The 15404-nt window shown below is 39.1% G+C and overlaps 3 protein-coding genes and 1 long non-coding RNA gene across 6 annotated transcripts; 3 read left to right on the top strand and 1 right to left on the bottom strand.

The window, feature by feature from the left end:
- Nucleotides 1–14: 14 nt before the first annotated feature.
- LOC111798415 (mevalonate kinase) lies at nt 15–3957 on the top strand. The gene is made up of 5 exons (XM_023681539.2): nt 15–149; nt 1487–1727; nt 1802–2055; nt 3113–3526; nt 3678–3957. The coding sequence occupies exons 1-5, from the start codon at nt 17–19 to the stop codon at nt 3794–3796; spliced, it is 1161 nt and encodes a 386-aa protein (XP_023537307.1). The 5' UTR covers nt 15–16; the 3' UTR covers nt 3797–3957.
- Nucleotides 3958–4053: 96 nt separating this feature from the next.
- Nucleotides 4054–14739, bottom strand: LOC111798418 (uncharacterized). Of its 2 annotated transcripts, XR_015421583.1 has the most exons (6): nt 14602–14739; nt 9942–10464; nt 8663–8822; nt 5964–6175; nt 4741–4878; nt 4054–4597 (listed from the first exon to the last, which is right to left on the bottom strand). It is a non-coding gene; the product is annotated as an uncharacterized LOC111798418 (long non-coding RNA). The 2 variants fall into 2 exon arrangements; XR_015421582.1 differs by lacking the exons at nt 4054–4597; nt 4741–4878 and having other exon boundaries at nt 5675–6175.
- Nucleotides 4885–10489, top strand: LOC111798416 (putative GPI-anchored protein At5g19250). Of its 2 annotated transcripts, none has more exons than XM_023681540.2 (2): nt 4885–5056; nt 9884–10489. In XM_023681540.2, exons 1-2 carry the CDS (start codon nt 4975–4977, stop codon nt 10390–10392), a joined length of 591 nt encoding a protein of 196 aa, XP_023537308.1. In that variant the 5' UTR covers nt 4885–4974; the 3' UTR covers nt 10393–10489. The 2 variants fall into 2 exon arrangements, with proteins under 2 accessions (XP_023537308.1, XP_023537309.1); XM_023681541.2 differs by lacking the exon at nt 9884–10489 and adding an exon at nt 6182–6812.
- On the top strand, nt 12731–15286 carry LOC111798176 (putative GPI-anchored protein At3g06035). Its single transcript, XM_023681177.2, has 2 exons — nt 12731–12888; nt 14612–15286. The coding sequence occupies exons 1-2, from the start codon at nt 12792–12794 to the stop codon at nt 15121–15123; spliced, it is 609 nt and encodes a 202-aa protein (XP_023536945.1). The 5' UTR covers nt 12731–12791; the 3' UTR covers nt 15124–15286.
- Nucleotides 15287–15404: the final 118 nt, after the last annotated feature.

The following is a 15404-nucleotide window of genomic DNA, read 5'->3' as shown; positions in this document are numbered from 1 at the left end:
ATTTCATTGGAAAATAATGGAAGTCAAAGCAAGAGCTCCTGGGAAAATCATACTCGCCGGTGAACATGCCGTCGTCCATGGATCCACCGCCGTCGCAGCTTCCGTCGATCTGTACACTACAGCTTCAGTTCGATTGCCAAGTTCTTCAGGTATTCTCTCATTTGGGTTTGACTTTTATTTGGGTTTTTGATACTGAAATCTCTGATTTGGTGGGTAAATTTGCGGATTGTTAGATTCTTTTGTGTGGGTTATCTAATTGATTGATACCCATATGAACATTGATGATAATTCTATGGTTTTTCGATCAATCGCATTTCGTTTTATGGGTTTTAATGCCTGTTTTTGTGTAAATCTGGGTTGGAATCTGATTGTGTTCCTATTTCTAGTTTTCTGGGTGTTTTTCTTGTTCATGTTGTATTCATATTCACATTTCTGTGTTCTTGATTTGCACGTCTGAAAATTGATTGAAACTCCTCCTTAGTATTCAAGAAAAAGGAAGAGAGACAAGGAACTTAGATGCAGATTTAAATACTGTTGAAGATGTCCGAACAGCTCTACCTTTGTGATCTCTACTTCTTTGATCATTGCATATCAAGATTGTTTTTCTTATGATTGGAAAATCTTTGCTTGTGAGATCTCAAATTGGTCGGAGAGGGGGAACAAAGCATTCCTTGTAAGGGTGTGGAAACCTCTCCATAGTCGACGCGTTTTAAAACCTTGAGGGGAAGTCTAGAAGGGAAAGTCCAAAGAGGACAATATCCGCTAGTGGTGGACTTGGGCTGTTACAAATGGTATCGAAGTCGACGGTGTGCCAACGAGGATGTTGGGCCCCCAAGGGGGGTGGATTGTGAGATCCCACATCGGTTGGTTGGAGAGAGTAACGAAGCATTCTTTATAAGGGTGTGGAAACCTCTCCCTAGCAGACGCGTTTTAAAACTTAGAGGTAAAAGTTTAAAAAGGACAATATCCGCTAGCGGTGGGCTTGGGCTGTTACAAATGGTATTAGAGCCAGACACTGGGTGGTGTACCAACGATGGCGTTGGTCCTCCAAAGGGGGTGGATTGTGAGATCCCACATCGGTTGGAGAGGAGAACGAAGCATTCCTTATAACGGTGTAGAAACCTCTTCCTAGCAGAAGCGTTTTAAAATCTTAAGGGGAAGTCCAAAGAGGACAATATCTGTTAGCGGTGGGTTTGGGCTGTTACAAATGGTATTAGAGCCAGACACTGGGTGGTGTGCCAGCGAGGACGTTGGGCCTCCAAAGGGGGTGGATTGTGAGATCCCACATCGGTTGGAGAGGGGAACAAAACATTCCTTATAACGGTGTGGAAACCTCTCCCTAACAGACGCGTTTTAAAATCTTAAGGGAAAGCCCAAAAAGAACAATATCTGCTAACGTGGGCTTGGGCTGTTACATTAAGCATCTCATTAACTTAAGTGTTTGTGCTCACTTTTCCTCTTCCATTTACATGCTTTGTTATATCAGATAAGGATGATACTGTGAAACTCCAAATGAAGGATCTGGCTCTTGAGTTCTTATGGCCAACTAGTAGAATCAAGGAAGCTTTGGGTGGATTTGTTGGTTCAACCTCAACTCCCACATCATGCCCTGCAGACTGCTTGAAATTGATGGCATCTCTGGTTGAGGATCAAAACATTCCCGAGGCGAAAATCGAGCTCGCCTCTGGAGTGTCTGCATTTCTTTGGCTCTATTCTTCCATCCTAGGGTATGCATTTCATTACTGAAAGGCTTTATATATGTTAGCCTGTGCACACTTCATTTCACTTTCTATGCTTTCAGATTTGTGCCTGTTGATGTGACCATTACTTCTGAGCTTCCTCTTGGATCTGGCTTGGGATCATCGGCCGCGTTTTGCGTTGCACTTTCAGCTGCTCTGCTTGCTTTATCAGGTTCTGTAGATGTCGATCGGGAACATCGAGGATGGATGGCATATAAAGAAGATGATCTTGTGTTGTTGAACAAATGGGCTTTTGAAGGTGAAAAGATAATCCATGGAAAACCTTCTGGGATTGATAATACAGTGAGCACATATGGTATGCAAAATCCATTTTCTTTAACATAATCTCTCCACATTTTGTTCAATTGATTGTTTTATATTTGGTCACTACGTGAACTTCATTACTAGTCTTTGAAGTAAAGTGAACTGTTGCACTTGGTATGCAAGAGAAATAGAGACAATTTGTGAGATCCCGCCTTGGTTGGAGAGAGGAACGAAACATTCCTTTAAGGGTGTGGGAACCTCTCTCCAGTAGACGCGTTTTAAAACGTGAGGTTGACGACGATACGTAACGAGCCAAAGCGGATCATATCTGTTAGAGGTGGGCTTAGGCCATTACGAATGGTATCAAAGCCAGACATCGAGCGGTGTGCTAGCGAAGATGTTGGGTCTCCCTCAAGGGGTGTGGATTGTGAGATCCTACATCGGTTTTAGAGGGGAACAAAGCATGCCTTGTAAGGGTGTGGAAACCTCTCTCCATTAGACATGTTTTAAAACTATGAGGTTGACGGCGATACGTAATGGGCCAAAGCGAACAATATCTGCTAGCAATGGACTTAGGCCATTACAAAAGGTATCAAAGCCAGATACCAGACGGTGTACCAACGAAAACGGTGGGCTCCCCTCAAGGGGGGTGGATTGTGAGATCCCATATCGGTTGGAGAGAAAAAAGAAGCATTCTTTTTAAGGGTGTGGAAACCTCTCCCCAGTAGATGCGTTTTAAAACCATGAGGCTGACGACGATACGTAACGAGCCAAAGCGGACAATATTTGCTAGCGGTTGGCTTGGGCTATTACAAATAGTATCAGAGCCAAACACTGGACGGTGTGTTAGTAAAGATGCTAGGCTCCCCTCAAGGGGGGTGAACTATGAGATCCCACATGGGAAACGAAACATTCCTTATAAAGGTGTGGAAACCTCTCCCCAGTAGATGCATTTTAAAATCGGGAGGTTGACGGCGATACATAACAGGCCAACTGTGCTACAGGTTTTATTTTTTATTTTTTATTTTTCGAGTAAAATCATATCATACTATCACTTGTTTGTTCATTCAAAGTTGAAATAAACAACGTCAGAAACTCTTATGTATCAGGCAGCATGATCAAGTTCAGGTCAGGCAGTTTGACCCTCATTAAATCCAATATGCCACTGAAAATGCTCATTACAAACACAAAAGTTGGAAGAAACACAAAGGCTTTAGTTGCTGGTGTTGCAGACAGAACCATCAGACATCCTGATGCCATGAACTTTGTGTTTAACGCTGTCGATTGTGTAAGCAAGGAAGTATCGATCCTTATTCAGTCACCGGTCGATGACGACGTTTCCCTAACTGCGAACGAAGAAAAGTTAGCCGAGTTGATGGAAATGAATCAAGGTTTACTTCAGTCGATGGGCGTAAGCCATGCAACTATCGAAACCGTCCTCCGAACGACATTGAAATACAAGCTAGTCTCCAAATTGACAGGAGCTGGAGGTGGAGGCTGTGTTCTTACACTGTTGCCTAACCGTATCCTTTTTCGGCGTAAACGAAATCATAGGGATTAAATTGAAACGAAAACAAACTAGGTAGACGAAAATGATATCTTAACCGACATTCCATATGTTGCATTGTTGTTATTGTCATTACAAGTTTGTGTTTTCTTAACTTTGTGAAACAGTACTTTCAGGGAAAGTTGTTGATAAAGTAATTGCAGAGCTCGAGTTGTGTGGATTCGAATGCTTCATTGCTGGGATTGGAGGAAGAGGGGCGGAGATCTCGTTTGGTGATTCATCTTGAATTCTCGAGTTGTTCTTTGAATGAAATAAACTCTTTTCCTTTCGTTCCTTTTATTAAGACTCGTTAGTTGATTACTCCATGCATGTTACTTGAAGATTTTTCAAAATAATAGTTGCCTTTTCAAAGGGCTATATTTGGCCTAGGTTGGTCGAGATTTTTAATTGACTTGTCTTGAATTATTGAGAGGAACACAATCTCCATTGATACAAGGTTTTTTGGGTAACTAAAACCAAAGCCATGAGTGCTTATGCTCAAAGTAAACAATATCATACCATTGTAGAGATTCGTAGTTCCTAACCTTTCGATTTCAACTAAAAATGTGTTAAGTTTCTCTCTCAACATAACAACTGCTATCAGATTTAGGTTCTAATCGACAAGTTCTAGCTTTAACTCGAACAAATGAATTCTATCGTTTCAAAATCGAACTCTTTGAATTCGTAAACACAAGTACATGAGCATTATTCAACAAGGCGTTGGAGGTTCGAATTTCGTTCCTTGTATTACAAAAAGATCTTTAAATTGCTTTCATTTGGACCATTTGCTTTGATGAAATAACCAGGAACATATGCTTCAAAAGGCAAGTTCATCTCTTTTTTTCCTTTTTTAGGTGTGCTTGCCAAGATATGCCTTGACCTCAGCTTTACTAAAGCTATCCTTGTCCCTTCCCATTCTGGACATCTCAATACTCAAGGACATTTTTGTTCCATATCAAAGAATAAGATTTTCGATCGACATGTCAAACATTTCACAAAAGACGATGTTGAACTATCGACAAGATCGTTCTCCCGAAGACGAATCCATCTACAACGTGTCAAAATGAAGTAGATTGAGCATATAATATGTGATTTGACACAAAGAACAATATCAGTTCATCCATTTTCTTGATAAATCAATTGACAAAATCTAACTAAATGAACAAGTTAATCCGATATTCGAATGTTTACCTTTCGAGCTTCGAGTATCATTAAGGATGAGCCATTTTTTATTCTTTCTTGTTCTTGTTCTTGTTCTTTAACCTTTTTGCCGGGATCCAATGGCAGCAAATACGTGAACCAGTAGGGACCGGAATTTCAGTACCTTCACTGCCAAGGCAAAAACATAAAAGAAATGAAAAGAACAGCACAGGCAATACTCAGATATAAAATGATTGATTCTTTTATTTGTTTGCTCAAACTGCCATGGCTTTCCTGAAACATTGCCTCAGCCTCTGTGCTCTTCTGCACTGCTTGCTTTCTCTGTTGCATTTAGTGAACGGTGAAGGTTAGCTCTCTCTCTCTCTCTCTCTCTCTAAGTTTGTAAAACTCATTGACTGCACAGAAGTACAAAATCTGTGGTTTTTCCCATACCCTTTTCTCCCTGTCCGGGATAGTCCCTTGTTCCACCGTTCGGGTCTACTTACAATAAGCCAATTAAGAATTCGGGTCTACTTACAATAAGCCAATTAAGAATTTTCAGATGTACTAGTACTAGCAAGTGCATCTTTGATGCATTCATCGATTCTCCCGAGAGGTCACAATTACTGCACCCTTTTCTCTAGGTCCTGGATAAGCCTTTGTTCCACAGTCTGAGTCTATTTACAACTAGCCAATTAAGAATTCTCAAATGTATTAGTACTAACAATTGCGTCTTTGATGCATTCATTGATTCTCCCGAGAGGTCACAATTGCCGCACCCTTTTCTCTAGGTCTGGGATAATCCTTTGTTCCACCGTCCGAGTCTATTTACAACTAGCCAATTAAGAATTCCCAGATGTACTAGTACTAGCAAATGCATCTTTGATGCATTCATGGATTCTCCTGAGAGGTCACAATTACCGCACCCTTTCTCTAGGTCCGGGGTAATCCTTTGTTCCATAGTCTGACATTTACAACTAGCCAATTAAGAATTCTCAGATGTATTAGTACTAGCAAGTGCATCTTTGATGCATTTATCAATTCTCCCAAAAGGTTACAATTACCGAGAACAAACATATTAATGACGAGTAACACATTTTTGCTATTCTACTAATACATGTACTTGCTCTTTTATTCTGCCGAAGCCTGCATAAGGACGTCATCTTTCTAGGCACATTCATCAAAGAAATCAAAGAAATATAAAGTGTGAATAAAGTCGGTCAAACTTTCTTTTCATAATGATGAATGACCTTCTTTTCATAATGATGAATGACCTTTTTCATGTCTGATGTGATGTCCCACATTGGTTGGGAGGAGAACAAACCACCATTTATAAGGGTGTGGAAACCTTCCCCTAGCAGACCCGTTTTAAAGCCTTGAGGGGAAGCCCGAAAAGAAAAGCCCAAAGAGGACAATATCTGCTAGCGGTGGATCTGGGGCGTTACATCTTCATTAACTGATGAGTGAAACTTCAATACCTGTCTACCTGCAGTTGATTTAGAAGAGCTTTTCAAAGGCTTTAACATCTACAAAAACTCACAAAGCCAGTTGTATCTCAACAAAAACTCCAAAGCACAATGTATAGCAGAACAAATCGCGAAGAAATTGTACAACCAACTGCCTTGCAGTCGAACCATCGACGGTGACGCCCTTTTGCCATCGAACCAAAGCCAACTTCCATTGTTCACTCATTACTCAAGAAAGTGCCAAGTTAACCTCAATCATACACTAGACGCTGTTATTTTACCCATATACGTGCCTAACTCAGAAGCTGAGCTTGTGCTTGCTGGCTGCAAACATTCTCAGGCTTCAAAGTACTTGGGTAATACAACTTATACAAGGGTAGGCCTTGCAAAAAATAAAGATTGTTTGGTGATTGCTTTGGGTACTGATGCACTTGGTGGAAGCTATTCTGCTGGTGTCTCTCGGATTCAAAATATCGGTCGGGTTTATTGCTTGGGATTTATTGTTTTCGGGGTCATTTCTTTGTTTTGGTGAGGATCAATAGCGCTTGTTTCCTTTCATCTCCTACATGTTACGATTTACGTTCAATGAACGTCTCAAGGAGTCAGCAGACACCTTCACTTTATACAATATGGAACAGCTTGAAGAATTTATTTCTTTATCTTCTTCCTTTCTATTCTATAGCTGTACATCATTCGGTCAACTTACTATAATAGCCCAAGCCCACCGCTAGCAGATATTGTTCTCTTTGGGCTTTCCCTTTCGAGTTTTCCCTCAAAGTTTTAAAACATGTATGCTAAGGAGAGGTTTCCACACCTTTATAAGTAATGTTTCGTTCACCTCTTCAACCGATGTGGATCTCACAATCCACCCCCTAGAGGGCCCAACGTCCTCCCTGGCACACCGTCTAGTGTTTGGCTCTGATACCATTTGTAATAGTTCATCCCCACCGCTAGTAGATATTGTCCACTTTTGGCTTTCCCTTTCGAGTTTTCCCTCAAGGTTTTAAAACACGTCTACTAGGGAGAGGTTTTCACACCCTTATAAGTAATGCTTCATTCACCTCTCCAACCGATGTGGATCTCACAATCCACCCCCTAAGGGGCCCAACGTCCTCCCTGGCACACCGTCCAGTGTTTGGCTCTGATACCATTTGTAATAGTCCAACCCCACCGCTAGTAGATATTGTCTTCTTTGGGCTTTCCCTTTCGAGTTTTCCCTCAAGGTTTTAAAACGTGTCTGCTAGGGAGAGGTTTCCACACCCTTATAAGGAATGCTTCGTTCACCTCTCCAAACGATGTGGATCTCACAATCCACCCCCTAGAGGGCCCAACGTCCTCCCTGGTACACTGTCCAATGTTTGGCTCTGATACCATTTGTAATAGTTCAACCTCACCGCTAGTAGATATTGTCCTCTTTGGGTTTTCTCTTTCGGGTTTCCCCTCAAGATTTTAAAACGTGTCTGCTAAGGAGAGGTTTCCACACCCTTATAAGGAATGTTTCGTTCCCCTCTCCAACCAATGTGAGATCTCACACTTACAGAGCGGTCTCTTATCATTGGAAAATGGGGAATAGAAATGCAGCAGCCTAATAGAATCTGCTTTAAATCCCAAGAAAAACATCTTATGATAGAAAGCTGAACCAGTGCCCATATCGAGGAAGGAAGTAAAAAGTGAAAAAGTAAACAAAAGAAGAAACCCCAACTTCAGAAAAGAACCTGCTGAGCAGCCAAAGGGAAATAAATAAAACACATGGAAGGAAACACATGAAGAATCCTCCGGTACGATCATAAAACGATACTATAACGAAGCTTAGATACCGATAATCCCCCAAAAAAACAACCAGGAAGATCAAAATCATCAAAAGATAACGAAATCGAAAGATAAAATATGAATGCCTATTGATAGAAATCAGAACTACAACACAGTTTTGCTTGCTTGTATTGTGCATCACCTAAACTGTTTGGAATATTGTGCATAAAATAAATGAACTTGAAACACCTTGAGAAAAAGAAACCCAACACTCTTCCTTAATCAAATGAGCAAGAATATATCCCAGCAGGTCCACGTCTATACAGTTCATTGTTAGACGAACACGACTCTCCACAATGGTATGATATTGTCCACTTTGAGCATAAGCTCTCATGGCTTTGCTTTGGGCTTCCCCAAAAGGCCTCAAACCAATGGAGAGAGTATTCTTTGTTTATAAACCCATGATCATTCCTTAAATTAGCCGATGTGGGACTTTCATCATCCAACCGTAGAGAATAGTTAGAGAATAGTTCAGAAATGTCTTTGCAATTCCAAATCTTGAGACAATTTTAGAACTGAGGTAGGTGGGATTTCATACCTATACGCCTTTACAGGAATGACTAATGAACACATAAATTGTAATATGGAAAGCTTATACCCTTCACGAATAAAGCAAATCAATATTGCTAGAACAAGCAAATTCTAAAGAGATCAGAATGGAAGAACCCAAAAAAAAAAGGATAAAAAGAGACAAGAACCTCGTATTCTTTGTCCAAGCAAGCCTGATGCCTTCTCCTTGACCCTCCTGCAGCTGCATAATGGCCTTGCCCTCCCACAAACTTGGCTTCTTCCTCTACAGTGTTGCCCATGGCTTGCTGCTATTGTCGTGCTCAGTACATGGCGATGGACCTAATGGACCTAAAGACACACAAACATATATGAGCTTCATAGTTCCTTGTCTTTGATGGGTTCTTTCCTGTTGAGCTGTTTTACTGATAATTCCCCATTATCCATAGACATCATTTGTTATTGTTGAGGATTATTGGGAGTGAGTCCCACATTGGCTAATTTAGGGAATGATCATGGGTTTATAAGTGAGGAATACTATCTCCATTGGTATGAGGCCTTTTGGGGAAGCCCAAAGCAAAGCCATGAGAGCTTATGCTCAAAGTGGACAATATTGTACCAGTGTGGAGAGTCGTGATTCCTAACATGGTATCAGAGTCATGCCCTAAAACTTAGCTATGTTAATAGAATCCTCAAATATCGAACAAAGAATTGTGAGCCTCGAAGGTGTAGTCAAAAGTGACTAAAAGTGTCGAACAAAGGGTATACTTTGTTTGAGGGCTCCAGAGAAAGGAGTTAAGCCTCGATTAAGGGGAGACTGTTCGAGGGCTCCATAGGCCTTAGGGGAGGCTCTATAGTGTACTTTGTTCGAGGAGAGGATTGTTGGTTAATTTAGGGAATGATCATGGGTTTACAAGTAAGGTTCTCTATTGATATGAAGCATTTTGGGAAGCCCAAAAGCAAAGCAATGAGAGCTTATGCTCAAAGTGGACAATATCATACCATCGTGAGTTAATTTAGGGAATGATCATGGGTTTACAAGTAAGGTTCTCTATTGATATGAAGCATTTTGGGAAGCCCAAAAGCAAAGCAATGAGAGCTTATGCTCAAAGTGGACAATATCATACCATCGTGAGTTAATTTAGGGAATGATCATGGGTTTACAAGTAAGGTTCTCTATTGATCTAAAGCCTTTTGGGAAGCTCAAAAGCAAAGCAATGAGAGCTTAGCTCAAAGTGGACAATATCATACCATCGTGGAGAGTCGTGATTCCTAACACATAGTTCCTTGTCTTTGATGGGTTCTTCCCCGTTGAACTGTTTTACTTGTAATTCCCCATTAGCCATAGACATCATTTACTATATGCTATCTATCTCATAGAAACTCATACCTAAATCATCCATCATTTGCAGTGAAAGAAGACGTACTTTTCCAAGCCATGAACAGCTACAGAAAGTCCATAAAACTTACCCCCATGAACAAGAACTCCAAAGCAGGCTGCCTAGTCAAGCAAATCGCTTGGGACTTCGACGACCAGTCGCCCCTCAGCATCTTCCTCAGCGGCTCCACCATTGCACCAAGCAACTTCTCCCAACTACCTAGTCTACCCGACTACCTGTCCAAATGCAAAATCGAGCTCAATCACACAAAAAATGGCCTGATTTTGCCTCTCCATATCCCCACTTTGGCATTGAATCTTGTTCTCCATGAATGTACAAATTCCCAAATGGCTAAGTACTGGAGCAAACCAGAATTCACGTCTGTCGGAATTGGGTGTTTTGAACAATGGGTAGTGTTCGCTTTTGCCACCGATTCGCCTACCGGAAGCTTTTCTTCTGCCGTGAATTTGTCTGATTTGGGTCTTCGACATTTTTACTTGGTGTCATCCGTGCTGTTGGGGTTGCTTCTTCTCTCTGGTTGAGGACCGTTTTCCTTTCCATCTCAAACGACATGTCGGTCGCGTTCTGGAAATTTCAAGGCATTTCAAGGCATCCTACCACAATAATTACACTTTTTTCTTTATTTTGTGTTCGTTTTTAAAGTGTTTTTCATCAAATAATTGTTATCCTAAAAGGAAAAAAGACATTTTTTAAAGCCTTAAATTTTACTTCTCATACTAGGGGTGTACATTCAACTCGGACCAACCTAACTCGAACTATAAGAATTGGATTGGATTGGGTTGGATTAGCATTTCGAGTATGATTAGGTTCATTTTTCTGAACCCGAACCGAATAGGTTCAGTTTTGGGTTCGTGGGCAAAACTTTCGGGTTGACCCGAGCCAAAATAAAATATATTAATGGTGGATAAATAAAACTTAAAAAAAAAACTTGACAACCCAACCCGAACCCAACCTAAAAATAGAGGGTTGGGCTAGGTTACCAATCCAATCAACCCGAACTTTTGGGTTGGGTCAAAAAAATCCTTCAACCCAATCCAACCCAATCCAACCCGTACCATGTACCCCTATTACTTAATTTTAAAATAATTTTCATTTATTAATAAATATATTAAGACTTAAACTTAATTTTAAAATTAAAGCATTAATTAGACCGATTCAAAACTCAAATATCACAACTAAATACTCATATATATTATGTTAATATTTGTTCTAATAGTTTCATAGACATACAAATACAAAAAATTACATATTATAAAAAATGTAATGCTAACTCAAAACCATATATTACATAATTTGATAAGAGTAAAAAATAATATATGAGTACATAAATTCACAAAAATATTTTTCGTTTTATCGATAAAAATAAATTAAATAAATATATGATTATTTATTTATTTAATAATATAATCAAAGTTAATCCAATAAATAATTATAAATAATCAAATTATGATAGGATAATAATTAATAATATAATCAAATTTAATCTAAATTATGATAGGATAATGATGAATAATATAATCAAAGTTAATCCAATAAATAATTATCGTAATTAATTAACTAATTATATTTACACAGGTAATCACATTCCTTTAATTATTTTTTTTTAAATTTTTTACAAATGAATTAAGTAAATATCTCAATAAATTATTATTGATTTATTCAATTAAATAATTAATTATATTAACTTTTTTAAGGTAATATCAATTAGTTAATTACATTCAAAATATAACTAATAGACAAAATTAAAAGCAAAGAAAGGAAGAGACAAAAATATGGTGCATATGAAGTGTTGAAAACTGTGTAACAAACATGGGTCCGACTTCCATATGCTGAGGGTTGAAAATTGTGTAATAAACATGGAGTCGGCTAGCCTAGGCAAATGTTGAAAACGGTAAATAAAACCAAGGTTCGGCTTGCCTATGCAAGTGTAAGTGTTGAAAACTGTATATCAAACTTGGGTTCGGTTTGCCTATACAAGTGTAAAAACTATATATCAAACTTGGGTTCGACTTGACTATGCAAGTATTGAAAATTGTATATCAAATCTAGGTTCGACTTACCTGTGCAAGTATTGAAAACTGTATAAGAACATGGGTTTAACTTGCTTGTGCAAGTGTTAAAAACTATGTAACGAACATGGGTTCGACTTGCCAGTGCAACACACATGAGCTTAGCTAGTCTATGCACGTGTTGAAGACTTTGATGCAAGTGTTTGAATTATATAACAAACATGGGTTAAGCTTATCTGTGCACATATTGAAAACTATGTATCAAACATAGGCTCGACTTGCCTATACAAGTATTAAGAACTATGTAACACACGGGTTTAGCTAGTCTATGTAAATGTCGAAAACTGGTAACAAACATGGGGTTCGACTTGTTTATACAAGAATTGAAAACGGTATAGCAAACATGAGTCTAGTTAACCAAAACTTCAAACTAAACGGCTCTTCATAAATGAGAAAACTTCAACCTCCTAAATATGATATAATAGGAACAACATTAACATGGGTTCTGTTAGGGTATGTCTATTTCCGTCCAACAAAACTTCAAGCTAAACGGCTCTTCAAAAACGAGAAAACTCCAACCTAAATGTGATATAATTGGAAGATGGAAGGAATTGGAAGAATATGTGTGTACTATGTTTGGAATTTTGGATAACAAAATTCCTCCTCCACTGGTTGCCACATGTAATGTCCACAACAATTCCCGGAGACAAAACTTAAGAGAGTAACCTGCCCACTATTTTTGCTTAGTAAACAAGTAAATCAAGAGTCCAAAGTCCTCCTTCACTGAAGGCCATCTGGAATATCCACAGAAAAACCCGGAGACAAGAATCAAGGTCGTATCCTCTCCTCTACCCTTTATAAAGAATCAAACTCCCCAACACTCAGCCACTCACCACAGCACAAATCCACCAATGGCTTCTTCTTCTTCTTCTTCTTCCTACTCTCTCTTTGGCGTTTTCGCCATTGCCTTCCTCGTCTTCGTCTCCTCCCCTGTTCTCTCCTCCAAAGGTACACTTTCCTCTCCCTCTCTCATGCTTTTCTAGGTTCGTGTTTCTTTCAGTTTTTCATTTGGAAATTTCTTGTTGAAGGGTCACTAGTAGATACATGTATGAATAGATACACGTGTTGAAGGGTCACTAATAGATACATGTATGAGTAGATACACGTATGAATAGATACATGTGTTGAAGGGTCACTCGTAGATATATGACTAGATACATGTGTTGAAGGTCACTCGTAGATATATGACTAGATACATATGTTGAAGGGTCACTCGTAGATACATGTATGATTAGATACATGTGTTGAAGGGTCACTAGTAGATACATGTATGAATAGATACATGTGTTGAAGGGTCACTCGTAGATACATGTATGAATAGATACACGTGTTGAAGGGTCACTAGTAGATACATGTATGAGTAGATACATGTCTGAATAGATACATGTGTTGAAGGGTCACTCGTAGATACATGTATGACTAGATACATGTGTTGAAGGGTCACTAGTACATACATGTATGACTAGATATATGTGTTGAAGGGTCACTAGTAGATACATGTATAAATAGATACATGTGTTGAAGGATCACTAGTAGATATATGTATGAATAGATACATGTGTTGAAGGGTCGCTTGTACATGTATGAATAGATATATGTAGGTTCCATTAGTTCCTAATTAAATAGATGCATGACTTTTTGGATAATGAATGGTAACCGGGAATGTCCCAAATTACCTATATGTATGTTGGTATTGGTCGAAGAAGTAGAAAATCAATCAAGCATTCCTTCGTAGTTTTATAAAGTTCTCTTCTCTCCAAGAATTCTACCAAATTTCTCTGTTGTCACCGACATTTCTATATATATATATATCAGAATTTCTAACAGAACCAGAGCTGGGGATTGAAAAAACCCAGAAAAATGCATTTTTCTTTAGGAATTTATATGGAAATGACAGTCTGAGCATTGAAGCAATCAAAAACCTTCCAATTTTGGGAACATAACAATGAATTTGTTCCTTCATTGCTATCAATCTGTACAAAACTTGTAAGAATATCTTAGAGAATTGTTTTTTAATCCAATCTGATACAAAATACTTCTCTATTTCATAGGGATTGTTAGATGATCACGACTCTTTACAATGGTATGATATTGTCCACTTTGAGTATAAGCTCTTATGACTCTGCTTTGGGCTTCCAAAAGACTTCATACCAATAGAGATAGTATTCCTTGATATTATAAACCCATGATCATTCCCTCAAACAAAGTACGCCTCCCCTTAATCGAAGCTCGACTCCTTTTTCTTTTGGAGTCTTAGTCATTTTTTACTATGCCTTCGAGGAGGCTCGACTCTTTTTTCTTTTGGAGTCCTTTGTTCGACATTTGAGGATTTACCAATCTATTGGCACGACTAAATTTAGGGCATGGCTCTGATACCATATTAGATCAACGCGACTCTCCACAATGACATGATATTGTCCAATTTGAGCATAAGCTCTCATGACTTTGTATTAGGCTTCCCCAAAAGGCCTCGTACCAATCGAGATAGTATTCCTTGATTCTAAACTCATTATCATTCCCTAAACCGATGGGTGACTATATAAGTACTTCAAATGAAATTAAATCTTTTGATTAAGAAAATTAAAAACAAACAAACAAGCTCTTCAAACATGGAGGACAACAGTCTGCAAATGAATGCTCTGAAAAAAATTTGCCAATTACCTGACTGCAGTTGAAGAAGATAAAGAAAACCTTCTGCAAGGCCTAAACGGCTACCGACAAGCACAGAAGCTCCCGCCGTTTGAAAAGAACGCAAAAGCCTACTGCATCGCAGAAAAAATCGCCGAGGTAGACAAGGACCATCCCTGCAACATTACCACCGCTAATTCAACCGTCACCGCACGCCACCTCTCGCAGATTGAGAATTTCGAGCATTACGCCGAGAAATGCAAGGTCGACCTCAACACCACCGCCGACGCCATCGTGATGCCGGTGTGTGTACCGGATATGGTTGAGCCTATGCTGCTTGCCAACTACACGCAAACGCAGTACGCCCAGTATTTGAACAATTCCAAGTTCGTCGGCGCTGGCCTCGGCGTGGACGTTGACTGGATGGTGGTGATTCTCACCACCGCAGAGCACGGTGGGAGCTTTGCCGGCTCCGGCGCCGGGTCGGTGGTGGCTTCAATGGGAGCGCCGGTGCTGGTGGTTCTGTTAGGGCTTTTCCTTGTGGGAAATCTGTGAGATTGTGAAAGTGTTCTCAGATTTGGCGCCAATGTTCGTTTCTTGGTTTGCAGTTTGTTTTGTATGTAAACGACGTCGTTTCATTTTGAAAGTGTAATTTGATTTTTATTTTATTACAAAAAAAAATATATATATATATATATATATAATATTCGGTGTCTAATTCTTTTTTTTATTATTTAATCTCTAAACGAGTAATTTACAAAATTAACCCTTCAAATTTCAGAATTTTATTAAATTTAAATTTTAAAATTATATATAATAAATTATTTAAAAGTTTT

The sequence above is a fragment of the Cucurbita pepo genome, chromosome 7 (assembly GCF_057944985.1).
Source record: "Cucurbita pepo subsp. pepo isolate OVF chromosome 7, ASM5794498v1, whole genome shotgun sequence".
Classification (NCBI taxonomy): Eukaryota; Viridiplantae; Streptophyta; class Magnoliopsida; order Cucurbitales; family Cucurbitaceae; genus Cucurbita; species Cucurbita pepo.
The sequence above is the reverse complement of the archived record's forward strand: the minus strand, read 5'-3'. Positions and strand labels throughout refer to the sequence as shown.